This window comes from Anser anser, assembly GCF_964211835.1.
Source record: "Anser anser genome assembly, chromosome: 18".
NCBI classification, from domain to species: Eukaryota; Metazoa; Chordata; class Aves; order Anseriformes; family Anatidae; genus Anser; species Anser anser.
The window spans coordinates 8541047-8554646 of record NC_139739.1 but is presented as its reverse complement, the minus strand read 5'-3'; the positions used below and the strand labels follow the sequence as shown (position 1 = coordinate 8554646).

General features: G+C 39.9%; 1 protein-coding gene across 14 annotated transcripts in view; it reads right to left on the bottom strand.

Annotated features, from left to right (window-relative positions):
• The window catches only part of ARVCF (ARVCF delta catenin family member), a 276400-nt gene that overhangs the window by 72703 nt on the left and 190097 nt on the right, over positions 1-13600 (bottom strand). For all 14 annotated transcript variants that reach the window (XR_014573475.1, XR_014573476.1, XR_014573477.1 and 11 more), the window contains one exon: positions 5671-6170. Coding sequence is in view for 10 of the 14 variants with exons in the window: in XM_083803464.1 (XP_083659590.1) it covers positions 5671-6170 (500 nt within the window). In the remaining 4 variants the exon portion in view is untranslated. The remainder of the gene's footprint in view (positions 1-5670; positions 6171-13600) is intronic.

Here is a 13600-nt window from a genome sequence, read left to right as displayed (position 1 = left end):
AACTGAAGCATCGCAATCCTGTCAATCTACACCACGCAAGTGAACCTCATCAATGCCTGCACCTAACAAAGGGATCTCCTGTACATACTCATCCTGAATTTTTAATAAAAGACTGAATACAATTTATGCAATAAACCATTCAGAAGCAAACACATTTTGACTGTCAATCTCCTTGCCCTCAAGTGGCTACGAGACAGCAGGGATTGACGTTAAACAGAATGCCTTTCCTCCATCTCCTCCGAAGAAACAAAAAACAGTTTGCAAGCTTTTCAGTTTCTCACCCACCTCTCAAATGTTTCACAGAAAACACTAACAAACTAAGAATAAAAAGTGTCTTCTTATGAAAAATATACAGCAGAAAACTCTTCAAATTACTCAAAAAATGTCAAAGCGCTTATATTTATAATGTCCTCCTTGACGCATGGGGAAAACCAAAGGAATTTGGCTGTTGAACAGCATTCAGTGAAGAAAAATGCACAGCAGCTCTTCACAGAAAGATAGCCCAAGATAAACAGTGATGATGGAGTCCTGTGGTTCCAGGGGCAGGGAGAAAAAAAAATAAAAATCAAATTCAAGCTTGACTTTATGGGGAAAATAGTCCACAATAGGAGATAAAGATAATAAAAAGCAATAATACATTTTTATTATTCAAAGTTACGAAACGAAGATCTAAATCCCAGCATCCTTTCAGCTCTTGAGGAAACGAAACACATGGTAGAACTATAGACAGTGACAGCCACATAAACTCCAAAAAAAAAGTGAAAAAAATTCTTATCAGACTGTAGGTTTCAGCAGTGCAAGGAAATCTGAGTAAAAAAATCCCTCTAAATTTGACATTCATCTTGTAAAAATCACTCCCTGCCTCTATTAGCATAACACACTAATGATCCAACAAGCTAGAAACACCGTTTTTAAAACTCTAATTTTAATCTATTCAAACGAATAGCACTCAAGAGAAATTAAGTCGCTAACACAGCAGCAGAAGGGAAATGAAGTTATCTAAATTTTCCATATGCTTTCACAAGTATTTGCCTTTTTGACCAGAGGTTGAATGAATTTTAGGACTTGACAAAGAGCTATTGCTTTTCAGAAGATGATCACAATCACGATCAACTCTATTTTATTCATAAGCACTATTTGCAATGTACTTAATATAGTTCTAACTGTAATCATTACCTTACTCTTTCAGCATGTTAAGCAGGGACAATAGTTACATATTTTTATTTCAGAAGTACTGATTACCGTACAAATATATCAAAATTACTACAAGCTATAAACAGCTATACAATTTATGTCATATTAGAAGCGATTAGAGCCACGGCCATAATTTTCTAAATCTCCGCCTCCTCAGAGCTAACTCTGTAAAGAAGATCTCTGAAGGAATTCTGCCAGAGCACAATGTTGCTATTACCTTCCGAAATCCAAGGCACATCTTTTCCTGCTGTGCTTGCTTACTTGCAAAAATCCAATGTCACCACAAAATTAGATCACGAAGCTGTTTAACTCTTTGTCTCTGGTCCATTCTAAATCTTTCAGCATGTGGGAAAAAAGCACTCAGCATTACATTCACCAAGAACTTCTTGTTGTATGGTGGTCCTGTACGTATTTACTGGACACATATAGACTTGTTTGCACCATTCCAAGTCCCAAAGAATGGAGCTGGGCTTCTTGGAGTTGATTGATGGTCAAGCTCAGAACCTCAATACGAACTACTGTGTTGCAGAACACACTTGGAAAAGGGACATTCTTCTGACAAGCCTTCCCATAGAAAATACAATCAGAAAGTTCAAGACAGCACAGTACTTCATCGAGAAGATGGTGCTGGATCAGCTCACAGCATCTTAGCATACATGAATTACCAGCAGTTGTGAATTCTGAGTGAGCTGATCAATCAGAAAGATTCTATTATAGTTTTAGATCAAAATACATCCTCCGCAGAGCATTTTGAAGGTCAATCATTTTTCAATTAAAATCAGTTTGACAATATACAGCAGTAGGAAAATCACGTTCTGCACCACTTAAAATCTGTGCAATGTCATTAAACAACAAAATTACTTTCAACTTTCCCACAAAGAACAAAATTATTCATTAATGCTACCAACTTCTGATTGCTTTTAAAGAACATAATAGAATTTTGGTCTTGCATATCTGATAGGAACATTTGCTCCAAAAAAACCTTATCGCTCAAGATAAAAAAACTCTTGCAGCTTTCCCAATCAGAACAGATTTCATTCCTTATCAGCTTAATCCTCATTTCCCTCCATTTATCAAGAAAATGATCCACTGAGAGGGATACAACAGTGAACTTTGTGGAATATTTCTCAACACGATGCTACTTGTGATTTACTTATGGACACTGACAGTTAAATCAAGCTTCCCTTAGTGCAGTTGATGGAGCCATTTTGTAACTCCACACATTAAAAAGCAAGAAAAGGGAGATCTGTGATACCTTATGATTGTATCTTGAGTTTTAAAAGTATTTTTTACATGCCTCACGAATTTGTATTAGCCTGATGTACATCAGTTTAGTGCCATTTGCAATTATATCAAGACCGACTCGTGAAACAGCTGTGACATTAACCCAGAGGTTCTCAATTCCACTAAAAACTGCATTATCTGGGGGGGGGGGGGGCGGAATGCTACAGACTTCCTTAACCTGGCAGCAGTGCTCTATCAGTATACTCAGCCTGCTTCCAAAATTCCATTTAACTTATGTTCTCCAAGAAGTATATTCTGGGCAATAGTCAAGTAAACACTCTTCTGACGTACTATTCATGATCACGCATTCAGCAGTGGGCATCACACATCCAATTCCTTCCTCATGCTTCCATGCAGCTGCATCGACTTCTTCTGCATTTTCCCCACTCCATTAACCCACTGGCCAGGCCCAGCTGGCTGGCCAAGCTCATCCTGCCCTGGACAGCTGCGGCTGCTGTGTCAGATCACTAAGTTAATGAGAGGTCCCGGAGTTGTACTACAGCCAAGGACTCTCACAAATGAGAGAACAATGCACACTTCTGCCAGAAGGCACCCTCCCCAACTGCAAATAATGTGGCTTCTTGGATGCTCCCATGTACCTCTTGTCCTCCAGGCAGGCAGTGCCCCACACCTGGAGAAGCAAAACTTCAAGACTGGAAGCGCTCTTGAATTCAGGCATCTAAATTATTTAAATCTCTTAGGAAAGCAGGATTATTTCATCGGCCATCCACATCTGGGATAACCAGCTGATTACGACTACCCAGCCTTCAAAAAACAGCCAGTGCTGAATTACAGAAATAGCAAAGCACAGGAAAGGCAATGCCTCATACCAAACCTCAATGTGCAGCCTTTTAAAAGAAATAAACAAGCATCCTCTGTATGCAGTTGCCTTTTCTTCCATTTTGATCTGAAAAAGATTTTTTTCTTTGCATGATTGCAGAAGTCCCCAGAGATTTCACGCTAGACAGAATGAAAAACTTTCATGGCAAAGGTAATCTTTGGTTTATCACTTGGGAAAAGTTCCCTGATAGGAAGTCAAGATTTCTACCACGAGAACACCAGAACTGTCACCTGAATTTTTGAGGCTGCAAAACACCATCTTTTTGTAGCAGCCCTGGCTGAATGCTCTCTTTGCCTTTAAGGTGGCTCTTGAGTTTCTCTCTGCTGTCCTGTGGATCTTATTTCTGAGTGAGCAATTCCACATTATCAGCTGAGGCTTTGAACACTGGCTGCAAAGTACACTAGCATCAGCCACACAGGCATTGTTGGAATACTCTTCTCTTCTATACTGATGCTTCAATGTCTCACACCGGATCTGGTGATGTTGTTTTAGAAGTGGAATGAAATAATTCCTAGTTAGGTGGAGATTAAATGCATATCATCTGTTGCTGGACATCTGTTTAGGTTAATGCCCTCAGTATTCCTGGTGTTTCTCAGTAAAAAGAAATAAAGATCTTTAAATAGCATAAAATGAAGTGGAACAAAAATACTATAATTAGCAGGAGGTATTGCCAAATAAAATTTATTTGAACTATAAATCTAATTAATCAACTGGAAATCAAAGCAATCACCATTTAGAGTGAAAAGGGAAAACATCCAGTTTGTTTTTGCCATCTCAAAAGTGACTGATTACCATTTAGCATTATAATGATATTCCTTCAGAGTAAATTACAGACTGGTTTCTCCTTTCTTGAATCTACAGAAGTAAATTTATTCCTTCTCAGCACTCCAGAAATAAGTTTTGAGTAAACTAGAACAGTAGATAAACAGAAACTCTTTATTTAAAAAATAAAATCAAGTCAGCCATCATACTAAATGAGTGCAACAAATGGAACATAAATACTACCTACAGAGCTTCCACGCTAGGAGACCAAGCACACACAGCAATCAAGGCAAAACCAAAACACGCTACACAGAGCTCTCCTCTACCAGCTGTCTGGAAAAGGACTGCAAAAAAAAATATCTATTTTCTATATTGTGTATTTAGACCCAGTATTCTCAATATGCTATAATGGTGGGGGGAAGAACAGTTGGAACACCCCAAGCCACCGTTCATCTCAGAGAATTTTGATTACCAGTAAAAACCTGGACAGCTGCCATATTTTTGAGGCGATTATAGAATTATGATGTTTACTTCAAATGGCTTAAATCACACTGCAGTAGGGTCTGCTTGGACAGTCCTAAACTGATAAGGTAGCTAAAATGTTTCAGTCCTGGACCCATTTTTGCATACAAAAAACTTTCAAAAAAAATCTTTATTCTGGCACTGAAATCCACCACAGCTCCCCTGGTTTTTCCCCTGCTGCTTCTGAGAAGAACTAGGGAAATCCATTTCACTCCTCATGAGCTACGAGAGACTGAAGAACAATATATTTTCTCCTTAGTTTAGGAGATGACATACTTCTCCACCCTCTTCCACTTAGTGGCAGAACTTTGAAACTTGGCATATACTTTACTACTCCTTTTGGATGATGTCCAAGACTAAGTTCAAATAAAAATAGGTTGAATAATGGAGTTCTAAGTGATTGAAAAATCCCTGGAAAGTGTGCGAGAGCTCAGTATCTTCAAAATATAATTCTCCCTTTTCCGATTGTAAGGGACAATCCACATGTCCACCAGAACATCTTGCAGCAGGCTCCTTAAATTCTTAGCATTTCCCAACCCTCAGCTCCAGGAGTGCTGCAATTTATGTACAGCCTCAGATGCACCGGCATCAGGGTAGGAAGCGCTCCTGAGGAGCCTGACTGTTCTATCAATATAAAGGAGTTGGGACACGGCAGCGGGATCGCTTTATGAGAGATTAACAAGGAAAGTTTTAGATTAGCATATCTTACCTCATGATTATAACACACTGAGGGCAGGCACAGTACAAATTACCTGTCAATGGAGTTGCTATAACTCATTTCAGCTTCAGTAACTCAACCACATGCAGTTGCAAGCTACATCCAAGAAGCACCATCCATCTCTCAGCACTCAGGAAAACCAGTGTGTGCAACATATACAGATGATCTTGATTTCCTCCTAAAGGGCACATTTGCCTTAGGCTTTCTCATACCACAAACACTGAGCAGCCTAAAAAACAGCTGCAGCCAGTGATCTAAATTCAATCTTCTAGTCTCCAGAAATTCTTGCTCCTGAAACTGAAAGGACTCCTCTAAAGAATAATTTATTAAAGAAAATGTAGACACTGACCTGTAATCAGCTCTCTGACTTCCATGTCATTTGTTTTTCGCAAAAGTCTGATCAAAGCAGGGATGCCGTCACAGTTCTTTATAGCCACCTTGTTTTCATTATCCTTCCCGTAGGAGATGTTTCTGAGAGCCCCGCAGGCCTTACGATGGACCTCTGGCTTCGGATGGTCAAGTAGGCCCACCAAGATGGGTATCCCTTTAAGGTGCCTCACGTCCTTTTTGATTTTGTCATTCTCATAGCACAGGTGCTGCAAGTAGGCCGCGGCGTTAGACTTGACTGGATCAATAGGGTGGCTGAGCATGGCGATGACTTCAGGGAGGTCAGGGTCCCTCCACCTGGGGTCTTTACGAATGCTGTCAATAGAGGGTGAGCGCTTCCCCAGGCGGTCAATACTAGCCATGCTTCCTCTCTCTGGCTGTGCCAGCGGTGCTGCGTAGCCACCATGAAGGTAAGGGATCCTTTCTTCAACCATCTCTGTCTCGATGGGGTCATCGTAGCCCCTGTAAAAAGCAGCAGTCCCAAGAGAAAGAAAGGGGGGGGGGAAAAAAGCACATTTAAACATTTTGTGCCCCGAGTCAGCATGGAGATTTCAGCTGTGATCAAATCTTTTAATATCACAAACATCATTTGGAACAACATATTTGCACTTCCAAATAATTTATTTGTAGTAACTTGAAAATTAGGAGTAGCTGAGCATTCAGCAGTGATGGGACTACAGCACTGTATTTGTTTGGCTAGCAATGAAATGATGACAGGAACTGCAAGTCATCAAACAGATTGCTTTCATTTTGGTCACTTAGCAAAGCAATTATGATAGAGCTGGAATACATTTAGCAGGAAACACTGAGCTTCATTAATGCCGCTAATTCTGCGACAAACCAAAACTCTAATTAAAGGCATTCAAGGCCTGGGCTGAAAGACACCACAGACACTTTTCAGCAAGTCTGAGAAGATCCACTGCACTTCCATGAAAGAGCTGATGCTCACACGAGCATACTGAATTCATCTACAGAAATAAGGATTTGTCAAAGATGACTGAAAACCTAAGGCTTGAATCCAAGCGCATCACAGAAGTCCGTCTTGCATAGAATCAGTTGGAATAAAGGTAAGAGACTGATGGTCAGGAGAACTGCGTCCAACTTCTAACACCACAGTAATTTGCTGGACATCCTAAACAAGTCCAGAACTCTGAGCTTTCCTCCGCTTTCCACCTCAGCAACCACCCTGGATGTTAGACGCTGTTCGAATCATTTGTAGGGTTAGAATGAATGGCACCCATCTTGCTGTGCCTTCCCTGTACTTAACTGAGGTAAGGTCAGCCAAAACCAGTGAACACACCTATTTAAGATATGGCTGTCCTTGTTCATACAAAGAGCAAATTTAGTCTACGCAGCTGAAAATATACAAAGGCAGTATATTCGCACACAACAAATGTCCATATTAGTTACGAAAAATAAATAAATCAGTGTTTGCCAAATACAATCTTCTTGTTCTTTATTTGCAACCACTGCAACTATAATCCTCAGCCTTCAGAAAAAAATCCACACAGATCACTTCCTACAATGAGCCACTAAGGCAGAACATTTCTGCACAAGATTTATAAGGAAAGAAATTTACAACCTGTGAATTTGTTTCTGAGACCCACTGATATGCTTGATCCTTTATTCAAAGGGCATTGTAGTTATCTCAGTCAGGTAAGTAGTTTTAATCGCTGCAAAAGGACTTATAAAACTTTCATTTTAAGCACTGTCTGATGTTACTGAAAAGTTTCTAATGTTGTACAGGAGATAGAGACCATTAGAACTCAGGGAGAAAACAGAGCTTGCAGTCATCCTAAAGGGACTGCTCATTCAACTAGACGCGGGGGAGAGAAGCAACCGGAGGTAGAGACTGGACTTAGTATTGCACAATTAATGCTTTTAATGTTAAAAGCACCTCTACTGACCTTAAGTTGCTTTAATTGTTGTTCTAAACCACAAACTGAATGAAAGGATAAAATGGGCCAGTATCCAAAGCTCAGAATGAATCTGAAGAAGTCCTTTTATTGGTGCAGTTATTTGTGTATGTATAATTCAGTACTTGCCCTACAACACAGTAATTTCCAACGTCTGGAGAGCTGTTTCATTTTGTGTTGCAGAACAAAGCTGCTTCCATCATTCCAAAAAGAAAGTAACAACACTGCAAAGATCTACTTTGTGCATATACATAGGGCAGAAGTAATAACAAAACCCCTAAACTGCTACTCAAACTAAATTTTGTTTTTATATATGCAAATTAGGCACAACCAGCGTTAAAATTACAACAAAAAGAAATTATTTTCTCAAACAACTCCTAAAGTTAAATTCTTATTGACAGCACAAAAGTAGAAGATTATTTTTGGTAGTTGCCCTCTGCACAGCTGTTGCATGCTTGACTTGGTAACTTGCAATTCAGCACTTCTCAGCCCTGTCTGCAAGGTAACCATACACTACCTCACTACACCTGCACAGTTAAGTATCTCTCTCCTTGGCATCCATGCAAATACACAAAGATAATTAATGTCTTGGGATGCAGTTTGTTTGCATTACTGTGATGAAGCCTTCCAAAAAGAACCATGCAGATGGGTCCATCTCCCTTATGCCGTATCTTCTCCTCTGCGCCACACAAAGTTCTGTGGTTCTGTAACATTTGCTCAAAATAAAACTTCAAAATTAGGATTGCAAATTGTAATGCTGTCATGACATGAGAGAACACCACATAACTCTTATACCAACACTACCTTTTTTCTTTTTTTCTTTTTTTTCTTTTTTAATTGTCAAGCAGGTTATTAAATATGAATGTCGAATACCTGAAATAAAGCATCAAAAAAAAAAAGGATCACACCCAAACTTTCTGCTTACTGGAACAAAAAAGTTTCTCCTTCCATTATATCAATACAAAAACTGATGCTTTGATGATCCCTCTCTGATGTAGTATCCAGAACACAAAGCTGTGCTAGAACAAAATATAGGATGGTGACAAGTGTTTCATGTTGCAAGGAAGAGGCTGCATTCCTGAGTGCTGTGAGTATGGATGGTTTAGGATGAATTGCACAGGTGACGGAGAGAGCAGCACTGCTTATAACCCACCAGGTACTGCCCCGCTGTGAAGTGTTGACCACAACACGTACTCCTGGCCCCAATCCACAGCAGAGGCAAAGTGTCCTCAAAGAAACAGAACCTGAACGATATGGATACTGACGAGTGACTTAACAACTGTTGTATTTTCAGCTAGTCCCATTCTTATGTGAACTGTTCACTACTAACCAACTGAGCAGCTATGCTGGAAAGGGAAGCTATTGACACAGGAGGAGGAGTAACGAGAACCTCAGTAGATAGTCACCTGTGCTCAGGAGGCCAAAGGCTCTTTCTTTACTCTTGGGACTGAAGAGATCTGGTAGTGTGTCAGGGTTGCTGACAAGGAGCATCTTGCCTTCCATCTGTTTGTAGCAAGGCAGCTGAGTTTATAGGATGCTGTGGGTCTCACTGATCACCTGTCTCAGGGAATTGATTGAAACACATTCTAGCACAGATAAAAACTAGGAGAGCACTTGTGGATTTATCATCTTCCTTGTGGCTTCAGCACAGGCACATTTAAGTAAACAGGTGAAGGATTTACACATTTAATTCCCAGCAATTTATACAAGAGTTACATTCATCACAGTTTGCAGCTGGTGTCTGCTTTTGGATATAAGACCAAAAAGGCTTGGGATTTCAGTAGCGAACTTTGTGCCAAAACACTGAAGAGGAAAATCTAAAGGCTTTGCAGAATGAGGTCCTGCTTCTGCCAGCCCCTGTTCCCTGATGGGAGGACGTGCAAGAGGATTCAAAAACTGGATTGAATTTTCTGCTGAGACAAGTCCAAGTTACAGGCCATATGGTTCTAACACTGAAATCACCTTGACTGGAACCACCTAAAAGCTGCTAATGGACGAGCTGACTCAGGCTGCAGCTGCCACAAAAAACTCAGCCATACATCAGTCTTCTGTTACCTGTGTCCAGATCAACGAACTCAGATCAAACAAATTCACTCTAGGGAGAAGCCTCAGAGAAAAAAACAAAACAACACAAAAATTTTCGAAACTGACTGCATTTGTGCTCCACCCCATTCTGCCAGGCGTGTCTGCCCCAAACGAGACAGCGTCCCAGCATTAACTACACCCTGGCATTACTCCTATAGTTGGCTTCTAAATCAAAGAGGCTGATTTACCGTGACAGACGTTTCCCCAGCTTTAAGGGTGCCTGCACAGGTGCTGCTGGGAGCCCAGAAGCGGGTGGAGTTAGGCCAGAAGTGCTGACTGAAAGCTAATCTGCAAACATAAACCTTTATATTCTAGATTAAAAAGAGACTACAAGTAGAATGTGAATAAGAAATGTGTGGTACCAATATTCTTGCGCTATCTATACATAACAGAAGCAAGAAAGACCTAGTGTTACAGTTACTTAATCTAAAATCTGGCCCATTTCCTACTGGTAAAAACTTGGATCGTGAAGTAACCAGCAACAAATAGCATTAGTCTCTTAAATCAGGCCTCTGACAGAAAATTTAACAGCAGAAAGCTGGTTTGTCGTTGATTCCCATTAACATGAAAAATTCCCATGCTGTCTAGTCTGGAATGCACAGTAGCAATAGCTGCTCCAAAGTGTGTTTTTGTTTGTTTGTTGTTGTTTAAGGGAAAAAAAGTCCCATGGATGCTAATACAAGTGCAAACTGTAATGACATGCTATGGAAAGAAATCACTACAAAGGCAAAAGAAAAGTAGTTGAACAGAAGATGATTAAAAAAAAAGGATGAATTATGACTGGCCATTTTTTCCTGCTCATTTGTATTAACCGCAATGTAATGATCAAAAATATTCAAATAATATTAGGGATGTCTTCTGTGAATGAAAAATATTCAGTAATTCCTGCTTCTCTTTTAAAAAGGGCTGTATGCAAAACACCTATCACCACCATGAGACTATGTATTTTTAGAAACTATAATAAAATACTTGTTATTTAATAAAGACAACCTACCCAATGAAGAAAAAAATGAGACAAACCCAAGATGTGTAAATACCTTCACACAAGTAAATCTGAGCACTATTAGATCAATATCATACACCCAAATGCCTTTCCTCTCACCCTAATTTGTTATGCAATCTGACTTAATCCAAATCAGAGCACATGCTGAGGACAAGAACATCAGATGCCAGGTATTCCTCTTTCAGAAAATAATACAGGTTACAGCAGAGACTCAATATAAAAGTAATGAGAACCAAAGCCAGCCACATGCACTGAAGAGCAAACAGATGGAATATTTGCCTTTGTGCACTTGTCTGGATTTGTAAATGCTGGTGAAGAGACATACTTTCCCCCCAATTTAAAACGAAACATAAGTAGCTTAAAATGAGGCTGGTGATGACAGAAGACCACAATGGATACTCATCTCTGGAATCAATCAGGTGGAGCAGGAAAGGAGCATGAAGAACAATCTGTAGTTGCAGTTCCCTTGACTAGGATCCCCTACAGATGCTGCCTATCACATACAGGTGAGAACTTAACTGCCTTGGATTTGGATGAGAGACTTCCCTCTGTCCTCTGAGACACAACACCATCACAAGTAGTAATGGACAGGAAGGATGCTTTTTATATTTTAAACTACAGGAAAGTGAAAGCATCGTATTGGGAAGAAAACTTTTTTAAAGGAAGAGAAAGAGAGAATAACTTGAATTTCCACAGCAGTCAGCTAACAGAAGAATTCAGTTCTTTCCCAGCACCACTCGATGAAGTTGCCCTACCTGAAAGTCAGTGTGAGATAGAAGACCTTCTAACAGTGTTATTATTATACCTACTCTACATAAAATCTTTTTACAAACGAAGGTTCCATCAATTTATCACATTCATTTCATCATTTTCACAAGTAATAACCTCTTCCAAAAAACCTAGGGAGAGAAATAATCAAGTAGTAATTACCCTCCCCTAGTACAAAGCGTTATTTATTGTCATTAGTTTCTGGCAGATCAGTAGCATATCTGAAACGCAGGTTTATTGAATTGTTCAAGTATTTCTTTGAAATGTCAAAAAGTAACTACTTCTGAAGAGGCCCCTCAAACAATCTTCTTATGTGCTCACAAGCTAAAGTTTGCTGCCACAGTCAGGCTAATTACTTGTCAAATCCTCTTGATCATATTAAACATGGAAAAACTCACAACAAAAGGAATGTAAAACAAAAATTGTGAATTGGTCCTATCCAAACTGCAAGGAACAATAAATCAAAAGGATGCTTAAAAATATATTTTAAAAATGCAAATAGGCAGGTTCTAAGAATGCATTCAATTATTCATCATGCATAGTGTCAGAAAAATGTTAATAAAAACTTTAGAAGTCCTGTTGCCTGACTGTCTTTAACTAGCACTGTAAACTTTGCTCAGATGCAGGAAAGTAGAACCTAAAGTTTGATAAATTGATTAGTGTTTTGGCACCCACTGTAGCCCTGCAAAACCTCAACATGGTCCCAGTTGTTAGCAAGCTGGCAAGAGCAAAGATGACAGAAGGGACTTCCAGGAGGTTTTGGCAGATACGCCTTGCCGCCTTGTGGTTTTTTCTTTTTTATACAGATGGCAATTTGCAGGTGCTTGGTGATTCCATTTAACTTGAGAATGAACTTCTAGAAGTGTGAAGGAAGACAGAGCTATGAAAGGGTGAAAGAAGCCATCAGCATTGTAACTTCTCCAAGCAGGAGAGCTGCAAGAAAAACAACAAGGAAAAGGCCCACACAAATCCCACCATGGACTACTGCTGCTGCTGAAGAGAAGCCTCTGGCCAGAGGTGTCATGTCTAAGGATGACCTACAGACACAGAGGCTGGTGGGTTCCAGCCACTCTTCACAGCTCTGGAAACTACCCTAAACTACAGGAAAATCATTTGAACTAAATCCATATCAAAGCACAAATCACGAGGCTATGACTTCGTGCAGACATATGCAAAATTTGAACACTGCTTGAAGAAGAATAGAATTTTTTCAGGTTCATACAGAGAAGATGATTTTCAGCCAAGTAATAAGACTACTCCAAAGCTTTTTTTTTTTCCTCCAATGCAAGAGGTGATAGCTGCAAGCACAGCATAAACAACTAACACCAGAAAATATGACACAAAATAGAAATGACCCTTGGAAAGGGACTGAACCAGAATTTGTGACTGGTCTCTTCAGTTACATTTAGGGCAACACAGATGTTCTCATCTCCCCTTTATTTAGACTGACAGGATAAAATAACAATCCCATCTTACAAAATGGTTGAAGTACTTCAGTGAGGTTCTGCACAGCCTTGTCACACAGCTGAGGGTGTATGATAAACACAGGCCGAGGAGCGGAGGCTGTCCAACACCTCACAAGAGAGCTTTTATATAATGAGGCATCCCCTCATCACCAGGTATCAGCTCATCTGCAACCAAACAGCTGTTCTAATTTTTTGTTTGGCAGATGCGTGCATAACCAGACCTGTCAGAAGTCTCACAGGTTACAATTCCCTTTTTTTTACCTTGCTAGTGTGGGACAGCAGTGGGACAACTCAGGGCAGTCACACTTCCTTAGGAAGAAAAAATCACCGAGCACTCTTCCAGATTGTTTCTTTCTTGCTGAATTAAACGTACACTAGAATGGTCCAGAAACATAGTGAAAGGGATTCTGAGCACTACACTCACTCCCTTCTGTACTTCATGTGCATTTTGCAGTTATTTATTGGCTAACGGAATGACGTATTCTACATTGTTCATAGTAGGCTAGGGAGCTCTCCCCTTCCCTAGAAGAAAATTCTTCCTCAAGAAGGCCAATCTGTACTTCCCACTCTTATGTTTAGGACATATTTTTTTCCTACACTTGCTTTTGAGACATGATGATCATTTCCCTAGCCAAGATCACAAGTGCATTGCAA